General features: G+C 37.7%; 2 protein-coding genes across 5 annotated transcripts in view; one reads left to right on the top strand and one right to left on the bottom strand.

Annotated features, from left to right (window-relative positions):
* The first annotated feature begins 201 nt into the window (after positions 1–201).
* Positions 202–15,394, top strand: LOC131354248 (interleukin-1 receptor-like 2). 3 transcript variants are annotated; one of them, XM_058391650.1, is made up of 11 exons: positions 202–1,741; positions 2,477–2,612; positions 7,611–7,815; positions 8,824–9,010; positions 9,464–9,623; positions 9,858–9,920; positions 11,135–11,276; positions 11,368–11,510; positions 12,491–12,634; positions 13,297–13,455; positions 13,852–15,394. In XM_058391650.1, the coding sequence occupies exons 2-11, from the start codon at positions 2,528–2,530 to the stop codon at positions 14,292–14,294; spliced, it is 1,731 nt and encodes a 576-aa protein (XP_058247633.1). In that variant the 5' UTR covers positions 202–1,741; positions 2,477–2,527; the 3' UTR covers positions 14,295–15,394. The 3 variants fall into 3 exon arrangements, with proteins under 3 accessions (XP_058247633.1, XP_058247634.1, XP_058247636.1); XM_058391651.1 differs by lacking the exon at positions 202–1,741 and adding an exon at positions 1,808–2,384; XM_058391653.1 differs by lacking the exon at positions 202–1,741 and having other exon boundaries at positions 2,394–2,612.
* The window catches only part of il1rl1 (interleukin 1 receptor-like 1), a 20,294-nt gene continuing 17,218 nt past the window's right edge, over positions 15,323–18,398 (bottom strand). For both annotated transcript variants that reach the window (XM_058391655.1, XM_058391654.1), the window contains one exon: positions 15,323–16,750. In XM_058391655.1, the coding sequence (XP_058247638.1) occupies positions 16,395–16,750 (356 nt within the window). In that variant the 3' untranslated portion in view covers positions 15,323–16,394. The remainder of the gene's footprint in view (positions 16,751–18,398) is intronic.

Here is an 18,398-nt window from a genome sequence, read left to right as displayed (position 1 = left end):
GAAAATGTTACTGTTAAAGTCAACTGTTAAAGCATGCAATAAATTTACTATGAATCAGTCAATTTGAGTTCAGCATGGGTTTATTATCAGTAATGAAATGAGGGTGGATACTTACCAATCATGCAGTTCCATCCATCCATCCATATTCTGTAGTGCTTATCCTACACAGGGTCGCAGGGAACGCAGAGTCTATCCTACAGAACTAGGGGCACAAGGCAGGGGTTCAGCTTAATTCCATCTAAAAACATTCCCTGGATGAAAATGAGTGTGTTTGTATGGTGCCTTGTGATGGAATGACATCATCGCATGATCGCATGACCATTGTTGCAAGGATTCGAGGTTTTCAGTATTGACTTCTTGTTAATGCTGGCCATACACAAGATATGATGTCATACTAATTAAGTCATGTTATTTCTGGCATGCACTTCCACAGCAAGTGCATAAGAATATACTGTATGTTTTGATGTTTACTTCTTCAGCCAGAAAATATTTGCTGTTAAGATGAATCATCCTGAATTATCCGAAATTTAGCCTAATTTCTTTTTCACAACACTCTTACAGTGCAGAATTTCTCATAGCAGCTTTACTGGACAGCAATGCAAGAGTGAAAAACCCACAGAGTTCAAAAGAAAGGAAATCTTGGGAGGAACCAAAACCCAGCAGTTGAGCCTATGCTCCTGTAAACGTCATTTGGAATATTTAGCAATTTTTTTTATTAATGGATTGAAAGGATTTTTTTTATTCAGAGCCTAGATTTCACAAGCACATAAATTCTGTTGTTAAGCATAGGATTTTTCAGCTCTGAGAAACTGGGGGAATTATATTTTTATGTATTTATTCCTTATAGCTAAGGAAAATTAATCATCATTTTTTGTTTTGCTCCACAGCGTGGGGCTTGAATGCCAATCTTCTGAACAATGTTCCAGAGCCTTAGCTAAGGGTACCACCCTAGCAACAAGGAACACTGGTAATAGTATTAATATTACTAGCAGTATAGTATTAGCAGTCATGGTATAGCAGTAATAATAATGGCTGTAATGTAGGTGGTAGCCCAAGTGGCTCTGGATCGTTGACTGGAAGATTGTGATCCAAGCCCCAGCACCGCCAAGCTGCCACCGTTGGGCCCTTAAACAAGCCGGGTCCAGGGGTGCTGCATCAAGGCTGACCATGTGCTCTGACCCCAAGGATGGGATATGTGACGAAAGAATTTCACTGTGCAGTAATGTATCGTGACAAATAAAGACAACTTAACTCAGCAGGAGCAGCCTTGGTAGTAATAATAAATCACTGCCTGATGATTTGATATATAATCATTTATGAAATTTCAGCTGCATGCACATCTGGATTTTGATATTAAAATTCAGTAATTAATTGTTGCAAGAGTATACTGCAATACTATAATACACTCTTGCCTTGCCTCATCCTAGCATTTTACTGTAAGTTAAAAAAACTGTGAAGCTGTGAAACACACGCTTCTTAGTCAGTAATTTGTGGGTGAGAAAACACAAACACACACACACACACGCACGCATGCACACATGCACGCACACACATGCACACACACGCACGCATGCATGCACGCACGTCTAATTAAACCGCACGGAAACAGCATCTTTTCACTGGAAGACGTGAGAGGGAGCAGTGCAGGTGAGCGGAAATCCCGGCGCGTTTGCTGTAAGAGGAGCGCTCTCACACACACTCGCTTTATTCTGAGCTCTGCGCGTGCACTTTTCTGGAAAAGGTGAGAACTTCTTTAGACCTTATGAGCAGTACTTCTTCAGCTATAGGAGCTGCATAGGTTACATTATTTATACATGATCGTTTAATAGTGCATTCAGTAGTGTGTCCAAATACAGTACATGTGCACTAGTGTGGCGCACTCGGAAGTGTTCGGCATGCGCTTTGCAACACATGCAAGGTATTGTAGAGTGTAGTGTAGAGTGATTGATACACAGAATAGACCAGATCAGTTCACCTGTCATTATAATAAGAATTTTTTTATTCTTATTCATATTTTATGCTTTTATTCTTAAGATAAGATAGCCTCAACAGAATAAACACAATCAGAGCGCGCGAGACAGAGAAAGAGAGAAAATTAGGAAGCGGAAAAAAAAACCGATCTGCAGCTTCAGCATGTCTTTTCCTTCCCTAAAAGAGATATACATGTAAATGTTTTTACACCGTTTTTTACCAAATGAAAAATGCATTTAAGTGGCTGTGAATGGGCAGGCTCGTTATTGTGTCTGGTGACGTATACGCATGCACATCTGGGAAATTCCTGCATATTTCCTGGTCTTTAACTGAAGACGCTTTTTCGTTGAAACCACTACGGAAAAAAAATCCGGATTCTTCTGCGTCGTGTTAGAGAAAACATTACCCTGAGAGTGGGTGACTTTTTGGGGGTTTTTTTTATCCCACACTGTGGTTTTCTTCTTAGCCTAAAGATTCAAGTGGGGTTTTTTGTATTATATTTCAGGTGTCGAGCCGTACAAATAAAGCAGCTGGCAGAAAGTGGTCACAGCACTTCATGAGAGGTTTCGGTCAGCTTTATGAGAGAATGATTGATTGCTGTGGGATCCTCCTGATCCTCGCCTTGTCCCTGCAGTGTGAAGGTAAGCTTTACTGTGATCACTGTGCTGTAACTGCTATGAAAAAGGTTTATATTGTGTAATGGCTTTGTTCAAACACTGAAACGTGTCTATGTGTATTGTGTTTCCCAGCTTTCCTCAGTCAAAGATAAAATCTCAGTAGCATGAACATGAACATGAACTATATTTATTGTTTTTTTTTATTGTTCGTGAATCATCTGAATTGAATTCCTTACCTTTCTCATTTCTTCAATTAGATTTCATTTAATTAACTTCTTCATGACATTCTTTCCTCTTTATTATTATTATTATTATTATTATTACATTTCAGAGTGAGGAATGTTTAGGAGTAAAATCATCAAGTGAGCTAAATTTTGAATTTAAAAAAAAAAAAATATTGTACACACACACACAGACACGCACGCACAAATATACACTGACTCCACTAAAAAGTTTCAAATATCAGAATGAAGAAAATGTCAGATCTCTGTGACTATTGTCACTGGTACCATTTGGGCTGGTTTGAGTATTTCAGACCAGTCCCTTTAAAAAAGCATGCCATGGTACTGTATATGCTTCCAGATGTGCATGTGTGTGTAATCTCATGCTCCAGTAATCAGAGCCATGACAATCATTTAAAAGGAATTTATTTTGTATGATTATTGGTGTTCCAAATCAATTGGGAGTTTGTCATAATACATCAGATAAAAATACTAATGAAGCAGATTACAGGGAGCTCTGAAGATGAAGAGACGCTTCAGACAGCTTCAGACTGTTCTGTATTGCTGCTCAGAGGGGAACAGTAAAAATAATATGATTAAATAATGTAAAATCATGTGATTAAATGGTGTAATCTGGCAACATTACAACTATATTCTAGCTAATTCACTACATTACCATTAACTACATTTTATTTTAATAGTACTCATTATTGATTAAATAACTAGGAGACTTATGGTTAGATAGATAGATAGATAGATAGATAGATAGATAGATAGATAGATAGGTAGGTAGATTAATCCATTTTTTCAATTATTTATTTAAAAAAAAACTAAACAACAGTGGTCTAAATAAACAAACAACTAATGTGACAACAACAGCAAAAAGAAAAAAACCCCGCATATTTAAATACGTAGACATTTTCTCCAAATAATTAAAACAACATTCAGAATCCAGGCATGAAAAAATACATACACCCTTCATACATCCATAATTATTAAGAGAGAAATTAGAAGCCAGGTATTACTAATGAAAAGCACAGCATTAATTAATCATAAATTAATCATATATCTTGGTCAGTCCGGTGTTCTAGAGCACTCAGTTGTGTGTCTATATCATGTCAAGGAGAACGGACATCAGCCATGAGCTCAGAGCTCTGTTGCTGTTTATCAGCCCAGGAAGGCTTATAAGGCCTTCTTCAACTGTTTGAAATTCACCAATGAACAAGGAGAAGGATTGTGTACAAATGAAGAGCCTTCAAGACAAGTTTAGATTAGATTCAACTTTATTGTCACTGCACATGTGGGTACAAGTGCCAGTCATCTCAGGACTCAGTGTCTCAGCAGATTCAATCATAGAGCAGACCAAGCGCTACATCATGTGACCTACAGATGTCTATAAAAACATTAAATATCTATGTTCATGACAGCATCAGAAAAATGCAGAAAAAGACTAAACATGTATGGCTTTGATGGAATGGTGGCTACTAAAAAAAAGCCTTTCCTCCCCATAAGAATGGGGGGGGGGGTTCTGTCGCTACCAGAGATTATTTATTTGTTTATAGAAGTTGTTCTGTAGGCCTTGATGTATAACCAGGAAGTACACCGAAGCATAGTGTACTTTTTCTTCCCTCATGACTAAACATAGTACGTCAACAGTGCACTAAAATAAGACAGCTTACGGGATGTACAAGACATTTATGTCAGCATACACACATTTCACTATTATTAAAGTATGATAACAAATGTGTTAACCACTGAGGGGCCAGGTGGGCGGGGCTTGTTCATGAGCTGCTTGATTCTAGTTGATTCAGCATGATTCTAGTTTACTAGAACTCGTGGTTTTACGAAATCGCACCCTAAAAATGGATAAGTATGTTTTTATTTTTATTTTTTTTTTCAAAATTATTTTGTTTAACCATTTCAGACATGAATTTTGGAGATTTACAATTAGACACCAGTATGTTTTCAGGATATGAGAGATAATCATAAAACCTGTAGGGAGTCCACATGGACATAAGGAGACCATAAGGGAAGGAAGGGACATCTACATCCCACTTGCAAGCTTTCTTTACAGCCAAATAGGAGGCACAAATAATAGTTAATTGAAGACTAAGACAAAATCATTAACTAGGAAGAATCAGGTGTGGCTTCTGCTTGGCTGGAATGAATAGCTGTAGCCTGTGAGACAGACTTGATAGAAATTCTTTATGTCACAGTACAGCGAAACTCAGAAAGTCTTGGCCAGGCTCGATCTAGCACTGAAAGATTTCTTGTGTGATTATACATCACTTTTAAAAAGGTAAAATATAGTTTAAAGTGAATTCCATGTGTTCAGTTTGATTTGTGTGTAGTTCTGCTAAAAAAAGACATTGTCATAACGCAGCTTAATGTCAATCATGACATAGATATTTACTGCATATTGATCCATAATGAGCAAGTCAGTGGTAAAGAAAACTCCCTGGAATGAAAAGAAATGACAACGAAACCTCAAAAACTTCATTAACCTGAGTATGATTATGAGCCATTACTCTTCAACAAGTTAAAACAGGGTGCTGAGCGGCGTATGAGCAGCATAGTCTTTAAGATCACTGCTGACGTTTTTACATCTACAGTATACAGTTAGGAAAAGGCAGGGCACAAATTATTCATGAAAGGTGTGAATCTTGATAGGTGCATGTGGAACCATTTAGAGCATCAGAAAGGGAGTCAGAAGGATAGAAGCACCAAGCAGAAGAAGTATCAGAATGAATCAGGCAGGCTGGAGGGGGAAAAAGAGCCACACTGTGATTTTACATCAAGTAGCACTAAGATAAAACTCAGCAAAGAGAGCAGATTGGGTGGTGGTGGGAGAGCTCTTTGTAGGAAAAAGCTTGTGGCTGTAGTGGTTGCATATGCAGCCTTTCACATCATTACCAGAGAGAAACAGGAAAGAATCTACCATACCCTGCAGTAAGCCCGAAGGGAAAATACCCACCTACCTTCACTTATCAGAGATATAGTCTACTACTGTGCATGAAGTCTCTATGAATGAATACATCAACAATGGTTCCGTAGATCACAAACTAAGAATATACCATCAATCTAAAAACTGTGTTTGGGTTTTTTAAAATCAACATAAGACATACAACAATACATAAAACAAACAGGGAAAATAAGAGCTAGTTGAAGTGTTTTATGAAGAGGTGGGTCTTCATCCTTCGCTTGAAGACAGTCAGTGACTCGGGTGTTTGGACATCTAGGGGACGTTCATTCCACCACCTCGGTGCCAGAACAGAGAAGAGTCTAGATGTATACCTACCTCTTACCCTGAGTGATGGTGGGAGCAGTCTAACAGTGCTAGTAGATCTGAGGGAGTGAGGTGCAGTGTGAGGATTAATAAGAGTTTTGAGGTCAGAGGTAGCTGCTCCATTTGTGGCTTTGTAGGCAAGTGTCAGTGCTTTGAATCTGATGAAGCTACCGGAAGCCAGTGGAGGTGTGCTGTTGTGATTTGTGTAATTATGTTCTTAAGATTATGGCCATTAGAGATGCCATGTTCTTAGAGCCCCACCCACTAAATCACCACCAATAAGCACCAGTTTCTTTTTATTTTCCAAAAAGAAATTTAGGTCAGTTGAAGGTCTAGATTGACCTAAAACCAATCTGGGTCACTGCCTACACACATCTGTTTTTAAAATATTAGAAGCAACACCAGTACCTCTGCACCAGTGACAGTTCCTGGTCTCAGACCACAGGTTTCACTAAAATATGTATTTGGGTCAGACAGGTGCTCATCATTTCATTACTAGGTCACTGTATTAGTGTTTTACACAGAGCTACATGAGTTTCCTGATTTAGAAAAGAAAAGAGAGAAAAGACTCTGTAAGAAAAACAGTTAACGGTTTCAACATAGTTTTAAATAGTGAACCATACTATTTAACAAACAACATGCAGGTATTGACTAGAGTTTTATGCCACGAAATATCTGCTTTTACTTTATTTTATGTTAAATCTGAAATACTCATATAGTTTACATGAAACAGAGGCATGTCTCTGCAGCGTGTGATTCTGTCCCTGAACTTTAGTGCATTCTTCTAGAACCTTTCAGTGGTTCTATCTTCCACCAAAAATCCACCTCAGTAATTTCCATCTTATATATTTTTACGATTTTTTTTTTTAAGAATTAGTATTAGAATATTCTCTCCAGGTGCAAAATTCTGATCTCTGGACTGAAAAATTAATATCTATATAGGTTCTATTAAATATCAACATAGTTACAGCCCAGTTTAGCCTGTGTGACTGGTGTAATATATTATACATTTGATCTGAAATTTATGTGTTGGGCATTCTGATATTAAAAAAAAGGTGGATTAACTGCTACTTCTTTTGGTGCTGAGTAACCACCTAGTTAAACGAAATAAAAAAAAAATTAAGGGATGAAATGCAGCTAAATACAGCTAGCACTATTTATACAGCAATATGTTGGCAATATACTAGAATCTTATTGATGTTTATTTCAGCACTTTGTCTTGCCTATGTTCGCTGTGTTTTGGATTTCACATAAAGTGAATAAGAAACCTTATAGAATAAGAGGAAATTTTTCCCACCTGTATAATTAATGTAAAATAATTACATTGTTAAATGAACTAGGTAACATGAAAAGTGCTTCATTTTAACAAAATACTTTGTTAATGGGAAATGCTTGAATATGATCGTCGGTGTACATTTTTTTAACAGTACTAGCTGAAGTGTAATTTCTTTGCAGCTCTTTTTGTAACCACCCGCTCTACATGCTGTTCTTCCCTGTTCTCTCATTCTTTCTCAGGCTATATAGACACAAAGCAGCTCAGTGCAGGCCACGTGTCTATCCTTAACTTTGATGTGTTTTCTGAAGATGACAATGTGAAAAGTGTGAACTGGACTCGAGAGCCGAATCAGGACTGGGATGCAGGGCTAAGGGTCATAAATCATTCACTGTGGTTCTTCCCTGCGCAGGAGTCACACACCGGGAACTACTCGTGTTATTTCAGGTACGACAACACAATAAATCGGCTTTTCGGAAATCAGATGTGTGTTTTAGCTTGAGTGAAGCTGCAATTCAGGAAGTCAAAGAGAATCACATAAAATGTGTGTGTGTGTGTGTGTGTGTTTACTAAACAGCTGTTTTACTCACTTTATCTCAATGGGACTAGCATCTCTTCTGTGATGTAACATCTACAAATGGAGAACTTGTGTGTTTGTGTTTTTGATGGCATTGAACCGCTTGATTTAGTCCACGTGTTAGGAAGCTGCTGTCAGTGGGCCCAACAGCGGCAGGTTGAATTCCCAACCTCTAATCCGAAGTCCAGAGCTTTAACCACTGAGGCACTGATGACCCCTATATTCCACTTCAACTTAATATCTCAACTTAAGAGATATACAAATGTTTTTTTAAAACCCTAAAAACATCTGTACTTTTGGATAGAAATGTGGTTTAAAGGTTATTTGGTTACTGAGAGTAAATACCTTTACCAGTTCGAAAGAACCCTTGAGGAACATTTTTCTTTCTAGCTTAATTACAGCTTTATTTAAAGTGCTGTAAATGAAGCAGGACATAAGCACAAAACTCTTTCTTAGAATTTCTTAAAGATAATAACATAGTCCAGAAAACAGGAAACTAATAGAACAAACCAAGGTTCAGAAATTCATTGATAATTGACAAGACTTTGCAGTGACTCTAAGCCCCAACAGTATAAACTGAGAAAATACTTAAGGACCTGAACGGATGAAGACAGTACGACAACAAGCCAATGATGGAGGATGGGGTGGAGACAAAACTTGAGTAAAGGGTACAGAATGACAAGAAATCAAACACACAGGAAGCGCAAAGTGTGCTGATAGGAGGGATTAGTGACATTTCACATCTTTGACTAATGTTGAAGGCGCTAAACAATAAAACTGAACCGAGCTTTCTGAGCAAATCCAAGCAAAACTCAACCATCTAATATACAACACAGTGTTGTTTAATCAGACACGTTCTTCCTCTCTTCTAATTGCAGTGACATAGATGGACCTTCAGAGATGCATTTTTCCATTTCTGTAGCCAAGCACGAATGTCCCCCAGTGACCAAGGCCCCTGTGTACCTGCAAAAGGACAGGCGTCAACATCTTGTTTGTGACTGTGAAGTCAAGAGAAAAATTACCGACTTAAATTCAGCTTCCATCGTGAGCTGGACCTGGATGAAGGTATCTTGCAAAGGTTGTCGATTGAGACATTCACTGGGTTTATTAAAATATAAAGACTGACCATTCTGCATCAAGGAGCAACCAATGTTCATTTACTTTGTTTAGCTTCATACACACAAGTGTGTCCCAATAACCAAGGCTCTCTGATTAGACTTGATGATTGCAGAACAAAAGGATATTACCCAACATACATTAAACCTTCATTATTACCAACATAAACACACAAAAATCTCTTTCCTTCTGTTCCTTCATGAAAGTGAGAGTAGAAATAAGAGATGGAGAAAAAAAAATCTCTTATATTGTAGTATATATTAGTATGCTTTTGGCTAAATATGCTAATATATATCAGAAGAATCCAGTGAGTTAAACTAAAAGGTTGGTGTATGTCATAAACTGAGCTCATGCCTTTTTATAGGTTTTATTTGATATTTGTTCTTGTTTTTCACTTGATAGGATTGCAGACCCCTAAGCTGGAATGAAAAATCTGATATGATTAAATTCCATCGTGTTTCAGAGGAGGATACAGGGGTGTACACCTGCATAATGAACTTCACCCTTAATGGAACTTCATACATTGCGGCTCGGAGCATACAAGTCTTTCTTACTGAGCCGGGTAAATACACACACACACACACACACACACACAGATATTAGATACATGAAATAAATGTGTCACTTACACCATTAACTAAAAAAAAACCCAATAATGACGCAAAAGCACTTTTCCTGTGAACATATGGAGCAGAAAACCAGCTTGCACATAAAAGAAAAACTTCACACTTGTTGTAATTCGATTGCATGCTGTGACCTCTTTTACACCTCTTACCCGTCACTGCTGTGTGAACAGGTCCTGTTCCACAGAAGCCCAGAGTCATAAAACCACAACAGGAAACTCTTGCTGTACAGCTAGGTGAGTGTAATAAACATTTGAACATTTTTAAACATTTTAATAATAAATAAACAAATCAAAAACATTTTTGCCAGTAAACATTATTAAGCTTTTAATGATATTTTGACAGCATTGGAGGGATGCAGGGGAAGAGCAGTACTGACAAAATCTTCCTTATCTTTTATATTGATTGAAAAAAGTGTTCCTATTTATTTTAAAGAATTATTTTATTTGCCATCTTTAACATTTTAACAAAAAAAAACTATTTATATATGTATTTATTTATTTTTTTTTCATTTATTTAATAACTTTAATATGTTTCTTTTTATTGAATCTTATTTTGTGAAAATGAAGCATTGTGCAGTGTTTTCCCCTAAAGATTGTCCCCAAAGTTTTATCCAAAAGTTTTACCCCAATGTTTTCCCCAAAGGTTCATCCAAGCATTTTACCCCAATGTTATATCCAAAGGTTTTACCCCAACATTTTCTTCCTTAAAGCAAGGGAGACCTTTCACCCAAAGGTATTGCTCCAAAGTTTTACCCAAGAGATTTACCCTAAGGTTTTACCCCAAAATTTTATCCGAAGGTTTTACCCAAAAGGTTTTACCTGAAAGTTTTACCCCAAAGTTTTCTTCCTTACAGCTGGAGAGACCTTTCACCCAAAGGTTGTACTCGGAATGTTCACCCCAAAGTTTCACCTTAAAGTTTTACCCCAAAGTTTTAACGCAAAGTTTTACCCTAAAGTTTTATACTAAGTTGTTTTTTTTGTTACATCAGAAGAGACCTATCACCTAAAGTTTTTACCCCAATGTTTTACCATAAATTTTTACCCCAATGTTTTACCCCAAGTTTTATCTAAACATTTCACCCAAAAACATTTACTTCAAAGTTTTGCCTAAAAGATTTAAGCACATAAAATCGTTGAAAACAGCATTTTAGGCATTTCAGGATTTCTGTGCATCTGTGTGAAGAAATAAATGCATGCTCTGGATTTGTGTGTAAATAAAAGATATGAAATAAAACCTAGATAAAATCAGGATAACTCATACCTGGAGCGTATAGAACTACCAGTATTGTTAATGCTCCAACAAGCACATTAAAAGCAGGATTTCTGGGGAAAGCATTGTGGCTCTGTTATACAGTGCATGCCAAATGCTTATTATTGTTATTATGATGATATTGTTTCCTGCTGTTGCCTCGGCCAGTCAGGTAAAGTGTTTGTGTTTTTTAATGCAGGTTCAAAGCAGGTGTTACACTGCAAAGTGTTTGTTGGTCCTGGATCCTGTCAGACGGATCATCTAGACTTCTTCACTCTGTACTGGCTGCTGAACAACAACTACATTGAAAACAATCCATCCAAATTTAGTGTTGAACAGAAGTAAGTATGAAAGCGTGTGCTGCGTATCATACATGGAGCGAATACATCACGTCATGCTGTGTGTTTGAATGAGATGTTTGTTTGCTTTTAGCTGTACTACAGAAAACAATGTGAAGTATCTCCACAACAAACTGACCATTTATCAAGTTCAGGAAGAATTCTTCAACATCCCTTTTCGTTGTGTAGCCCTCAGCTCTTATGGACATGACAATGGCACAATCATACTTATTCCATGTGAGTTCTTACACACACCGTATTAACATCACAACACACATATCTAGTGGAGTCCATGCCATGTCCAGGGCTGTTTCGGGCAGCCAAAGGGGGACCAACACAATATTAGGCAGGTGGTCATGCCTGATCGAACAGTACAACACTTTTACGGGAAATATGATATATAGTTTCAAAACAGTTATATTATATAGAAATACACATTAATATTTGACCATAATTTAAATACATTTTCTCCAAAGAATGTAATGTATAAGAATGTATAACAATGTACGCTTATGTATAATAACTTATTCTATTACGACTAATACTACTAGTAACTGTAAATGTAAATATTTTAAACAAGTTTATTCAAACCAAAGTCGTACACATTAACATGGGTTTATTTGATGAAAGACACGACAGATATCATAAATGCTTCCACACATTTCCACAGACGGTGGCTCTTGTACTGGTTCCGTTTATGTTTTGCCGTGTGCTTTGGTTTGTGTCCTAGTCTTCTCTCTGTAGTGGTGTGTGTTCACTGCTTTAGTGTTATGCCATTTAAAAAAAATAGTTTGTTTTGTTTCTGTCCTGTTCTTTCCGTTCCTCCTTGCAAAGTCGGATCATACATTTGTCTCATTACATCCGACTAAAGTTCACTTCCTTTTTTTTCTTTCTTAACACTTCTCCTTTGTTTTCCATGATGGTCATGCAGATAGAGCAGATCTTTTATTTGTGTTTATAATCAAAAGCTGTGAAAAACACATTAATTATCTAGCTGGTGGATTCCTTCTGAAATGCATTTCTCACCTGTTGAATAATTTAGGTGAAACATCTCCATGAATAAACCATCAGGTCCTGTTCCAGAGAAATGCAGAAGAAATTAGTAATATGGCAGAAGACTTTTAAATATTATTCTGATTTTCTGATGTTGATTAATCTGTTGCTTTTATTTCCACATGTCAGCTAATTTATTTTATTTGATGTTTTCTTTATAACAGCCAGTGAGAGAACGCTCTATGTGACGTTGGCAGTGTTCACAGCTTTTGCAGTAGTTGCACTTTGCATCCTGGTGCTTTATCAGTTTAAAGTGGACCTGGTGCTCACTTACAGGAGCCTTAGCCCTTGTTTGAAAGAACTGAACGGTGAGTATAATTGCATGTAAAAGTATGTTTTCAATACTAGATTGTGACAAACAATCCAATACTCTAAACACTGTATGTCCATTAAAACTGTGGATATCTGACCATCACACTCATATCTGCTTGTTCAGTGTCCTATTCTTAAATCATGAGCATTAATATGGAGTTGGTCTTCCCTTTCCTGTTAAGAGACTCCACTGTTTTTGAGGTTCTTCCACTCCTTGACCTCCACATCATGTCTTCATGGAGCTCAGGGGCTTTGTCCACGGGGGCATTGTCATGCTGGAGCATAGTTCGTAGCTACAGTGAAAGAAAATTATAAAGCTGCAGCATACAGAGACATTCTGTAGGATTGTGTGCCTCAGTTTTTGTGGCAACAGTTGGGTGTGATGGTCAGGGTGCATGTACATTTTGACATATAGTGTGTAAGTGCATACTGTAAAATAACTTCTGTAGGTTAATTAAACACCTAATTCTTATATAGAGTATTTTTAAATGATCTCTTGGTCAGCCTCTTTCCTATTTGTGTTAATTCTTGCAGAAACAATACATTTACAGCCTTATCTTCAAATACGACAATATAGCTTATAATTTGTTGTATAAACTTACATGGTTTATGAAGACCGTTTTTTTTAAATTGTTCATTGCTCTGTTTAACCTGACAGATGGGAAATTATACGATGCCTACGTCAGTTACCTCCACGGTGATGATCACACTGTTTCTTCTGCAACAACCTTCACCCTGCGTGTCCTTCCGGAGGTTCTGGAGGATCGCTTTGGCTATAAATTGTTCATTAGCGATCGGGATGCATACCCAGGCACAGGTACAGCTACAGTCTTTGATTTAGAGATTGCGTTAATGTTTGCCTTTGTTCCTTTGACTAACACAGTGAAAGAGATTGAGGCAGTTCACAAAGACGTCTGTTGAAGTAGTCGACTGCGATACTGGTGCTGCACAATAACACAGACTTCTAACTTATATGTAGTATGTTATAGTAATGTGAATAACCATGTGTACAAAAAGAGAACACATCGTGACAGTCTTGCACGTTCACAGGCAGAAAGAGCTAAGTGTGTTTCTGCATTAGCGTTCCTATGCTCTCACAGCTGTCACTTTCAACTCTATTGTCATGCTTCACCTACATTTAACACTGAATTTAAACACATTTTTAAAAACATAAATAAATGTATTAATAAAATCCTATTTATTTTCCCCCCAGCAATCCCTGATGCCATCTCTGAAACAGTGGGGAAGAGCCGACGGCTAATCATTGTTCTTACACCCGAGGCTTTCACAAACACCTCCGAGAATGAAGTAGGACTTTTAAATAAAATGTCAACTGAGCACCTGAGTTTAAACAACAACATAACAACAACTGATCCAAATCTGTCTGAATTGTCTCGGCCGAACTGGGGTCCTTACGAGTGCTGGGTGGGTCTGTACGATGCCCTGGTGAAGGAGTGTCTGCAGGTCATCCTGGTGCAGGTGGGAGGGGACGTGGATGAGGCTCTGCTCCCTGAATCCCTGCGCTATGTTAAGCACACACAGGGCATACTCAAGTGGAAGCAGCACTACACTATTAAGCCTAATAGAAGATTCTGGAAACAGATGCGTTATCGAATGCCGCCTGTGCAAAAGGCCAGACATGGTTTTACGGTTTAAAGCTTGTGTATTTGCTTTTTGTTACTAAGACTTTTGTTTTACTCTGCTACCACCAAACAGGGAGTTGTCTCTACTATTCACCCTTTTCCACATACTGTCAGAGCATGCTATCCATCCCACCCAGAGAGGCCATGTATGGCTGTGCCATCACCAGGATTCAGACCTGTGACCTCTTGCACTATTCTATTGTGTTATGCTACATTTGCACTTACAGCAACTCAGTGACCAGAGATCCTCATTTTCAGTGACTTCTGGAGACTATGATCTATGAGAGTTTTATACAAAGACACCAAATCTCAGTCCAGAATGTTTCATTACAGCCATTAGAAAACTGATTTGGAATGCTAGTTGCTCCACCTACTGATAAACATTATTTATGGCAACCAGTAGAAGGAAAGGAACGACTACTGGTGACTTCACAGTATAGCAACAGACTGGAGATGTGCAGAAATAAAATCCCTCTATGTGTAAATGTAGTTAAAGTGAAGAATACATGAAGTGTAAATACTTGAAGTGATATACTGTAGGCATGTTTTACTAGTGCCATTTTCAATATTCCAGATGTTTCAGTAAACAGCATCATCATATCATTTAACTTCAGTTTGTTACATTTAACATGGAAGAAGCTGATGTGTGTTATTCGGCTCCTCTGTGTTTTATTTAGTAACGCTTCCCTGGTCAGTTGAATAGGTTCTGGTTCAGGATTTTTCGTGGAAAAAGTCCCAGGTGAAGCCAGTAATCTGGTAAAGTGAGGTTGAAGGCAGGGCAGATGTTAGAATTTAGGCTTTAATCTATATTTCTGGCTTTGTCCACATGACACCACCAAAGAGCTCAACTTCAACATGTTGGATTATGTATTACAGTTTATATACACATTTGTCCACTCAGACATCACATTTTCCAAACAGTTAACACACAGGCTGAAACTGAAGCTCACTGGCCAAAAATGACCTATTTTGTTTGCAAAATGCTCCAACACTGACAAAACTTTTTTTAAAAAAGCAAGCATTTCCACAAGACACTACAACTTTGATTAAATATATTTAATTTGACCACATCATTACACACTGGACAACAAAATACCAAAAAAAAAACAAAAACAGCCATCAATATGAAATTACACTGTAAGAAGTATCAGAAGTGTTGAATTTTGTTTTTTAAAAAAAGCAGCCAACCCTAAGGAAACTTAAAGGTGGAAATCTCTATTTTTTTTTAATGTAAAAGAAGAGATAAAATACTCAAAACACAGTTAGCCCATCCATTCATAATGATCATGCTACAGGTTCTCAAAAATTGGATGTCTTCCCTTGAAATGCTTCCTGAGCTGCCTGGATTTCATGCAATCTGATAGTCATGGTCAATACTTCCTCTGACCCCTCTTCCCTGACCTCTTGCTCTCCTTCCATGAATTTTTAAACTCTTTGAGCCATGCTTGCAAATAGCAACACAGAGGTGGCATCTTTTATAGAGGGAAGAGGACTGCTTGCTGCCAATGTTAATGAGTTTCACACAGGTGTGTTAGATATTCATAATTATGCAAGCTCTTTCTATTAGCTGTGAATAGATATTTTCCTTTTGTTCAACACAGTTAATCCAGTAGAGTTTAGGGTCTTTGAATGAGATCTGTGGTAAATGTTTTGAAAAAGGGTGCAAAAAATTTGTGAAACAAATGGAAAAGTGTTAAGACATTTGCAAGAGAAGACTTATGCTGTGCTAAGAAGGTGATGATGAAGATCAAGTGGATCCTAGTTTCATTTAACGTGTCTTAGCAAATGACAAAAACTAATTTTTCAGAAGATTTTGCTGATTTTCTATATTTCTGGTGTCATATAAGACTCATATATGCCTAAATATGAGCAAGAACAACCCACAGTATCAGTATCCTAACCAGCACTTGAAAATGATCAATTCTGTGTTAAAATTGTATATATATATATAATACACTTTGTAATAGATTACAATAATGCAAGATCTAAGTGTACAATAGATAGATAGATAGATAGATAGATAGATAGATAGATAGATAGATAGATAGATAGATATGTTCCTGTTTAGTGAGTTAAAAAATAAAAATTTTATACTTAAAAGTGCTTATTAGACTTAAAAGTCAACATCACGAGAGCTGGAGACTGACGGAACAGGCATCATGTAGCGCACCTGCTTCCAGAAGCGAGAGGAGGGGCAAGTTGCTTTGCCTTTGCACTCATCCCACCTGAGGGGCGGAGTCTTCTGGAGAAGATGCTGCAGCCCCAGGGGCAGATGGGAATACTCCATCATGTCTCCCAGTTGGATCAGAATCACTTTTAGCTCCTGCTCGACCAGCACCTGGTGCAGTCCCACTTCCCAGTCATAACACAAGGAGGTTGTGACCCCTTGATGGTGACTGACTCCTGGAGGCAGCACAGCTATGAGTCTGCGGCTCAGCTGCATTTTCTTCTCAATAAGCTCAGTGCAATCTGGTGGTAGCAGAAAGATCAGTTCGTTTATTTAGACCTGTAGGTACATGAGTAGGGCACCAGGTGGCGATATGCACAGTGAGTCCTACGCTGCCTTCTCATTCAGAGCGAACAGACACAAAAACCCCACAAACACAGGTTGTTGTTGTTGTTGTTGTTTTTTTTAAGCTTAGCAAAAAATGTGCATCTCAACCAATTCGATTTTTTTCAGTGCAGTTTATTTGTATAGTACTTTTAACAGTGGTGGGCCATCAGGGCCAACAAGGCCTTCTCTGCTGGCCTAAACAGTAGTGATCTGAATCACTGACTTGCATGTTAATATATTTAATATATTTTTCCATGAATGTGTATTAAATTATTTCTCTTGGTTGCGCTGCTTCCAGTAGTGTATATTTATGATAAGAGTATTTATCCAATCATATTTCAGCTAGTGGCTGACATCATGTGTTGCCAGGGTGAAAGAAATCTGATGTAAGGCCTTCAGAATCAATAGTGAAGGCGCCCGTAGCTTAAAATAAGTGGCAATGAAACTGTTCCATTAACCAATCAGATTTCGAGTTGGCGTCACTGGGGCCATCTAGCAGGCATACAATTACGTCAGCAATTTCCCGTCCTTTGATTGGATATTTGGAGTTTCTCGGAGGCACATATACAGTGTTTCTATATTCACAGCGTCTCATTTTGGATGCTGCGTCCTCCGGAGATTTCAGTTTGCTGCATACGGCATCAAGAATGTATTTTTTGAGAAAAGTAACCGTAATAAAATTGACTATACCTTGAGAGGTGTGAAATACTGTAGCCTAGTTTCTTTTTTACTTTGCTATATAACGGTTGATTAGTATTTATTGCCGTGGCGTCATAATGATGGTATAGAGGTGGATTAATTCAGGAAGGACACCAGTGAAGGCCTAGGTGTGAAATGCACGGCCCGCCACTGTGTTTTAATATGGACATTATCTCAAAGCAGCTTCACAGATGTATAGAAACATATAATAAAAGTTATAAAGTTTAAAGTTAAGGTTTTATCCCTAAAAAATTTATCCCTAATGAGCAAGCCTGAGGTGAATTTGGCAAGGAAAAACACCCTGAGATGACCAATGCCTTTATTTACGATGACTGACTTCATAACATTTTAACTCCACCATTTTAACTCCATGCCATTGAATTAAGACTTACATTTAAGTTACGAAACCTTCTGACCTTTATATCAACCTCAAAATGATTCCTTATTTTAAATATGTGTCACAGGAGTTATTAGATGACAAATAAAGGGGAATGTTTGACTCCCATGTGAATTATGTCAGCTAGCCAGCAGAAAGAATCTCAGTCAGTCATGACCAGTGACTGTAAAAAATGTGGCATGACAGCGAGTCAAAAGTGAAATCAACTCTGTTGTCTGGCTGGAGTGCAATTTTTAACCTCACACATTCCCATGTAAGTAAATGGAGACAGCAAAACTTTTATTGTACTTTTATAAAGTTTGGGTGAATTCATGAGCATGCACACACTAAACTAATGCTTTTGATAGCTTATATGTGTACAGCTTATATCATGCCCAGCCATTACTTTAAAACTGGATGAGGAATCTGAAACATTTCGGCTTTTGAAGCTGTCAGAGATACGTATATAGAGTGTCAGATTAAATTAA

Source organism: Hemibagrus wyckioides, linkage group LG06, assembly GCF_019097595.1.
Source record: "Hemibagrus wyckioides isolate EC202008001 linkage group LG06, SWU_Hwy_1.0, whole genome shotgun sequence".
Lineage (NCBI taxonomy): Eukaryota > Metazoa > Chordata > Actinopteri > Siluriformes > Bagridae > Hemibagrus > Hemibagrus wyckioides.
This window is presented reverse-complemented; position numbering and strand designations above follow the sequence as displayed.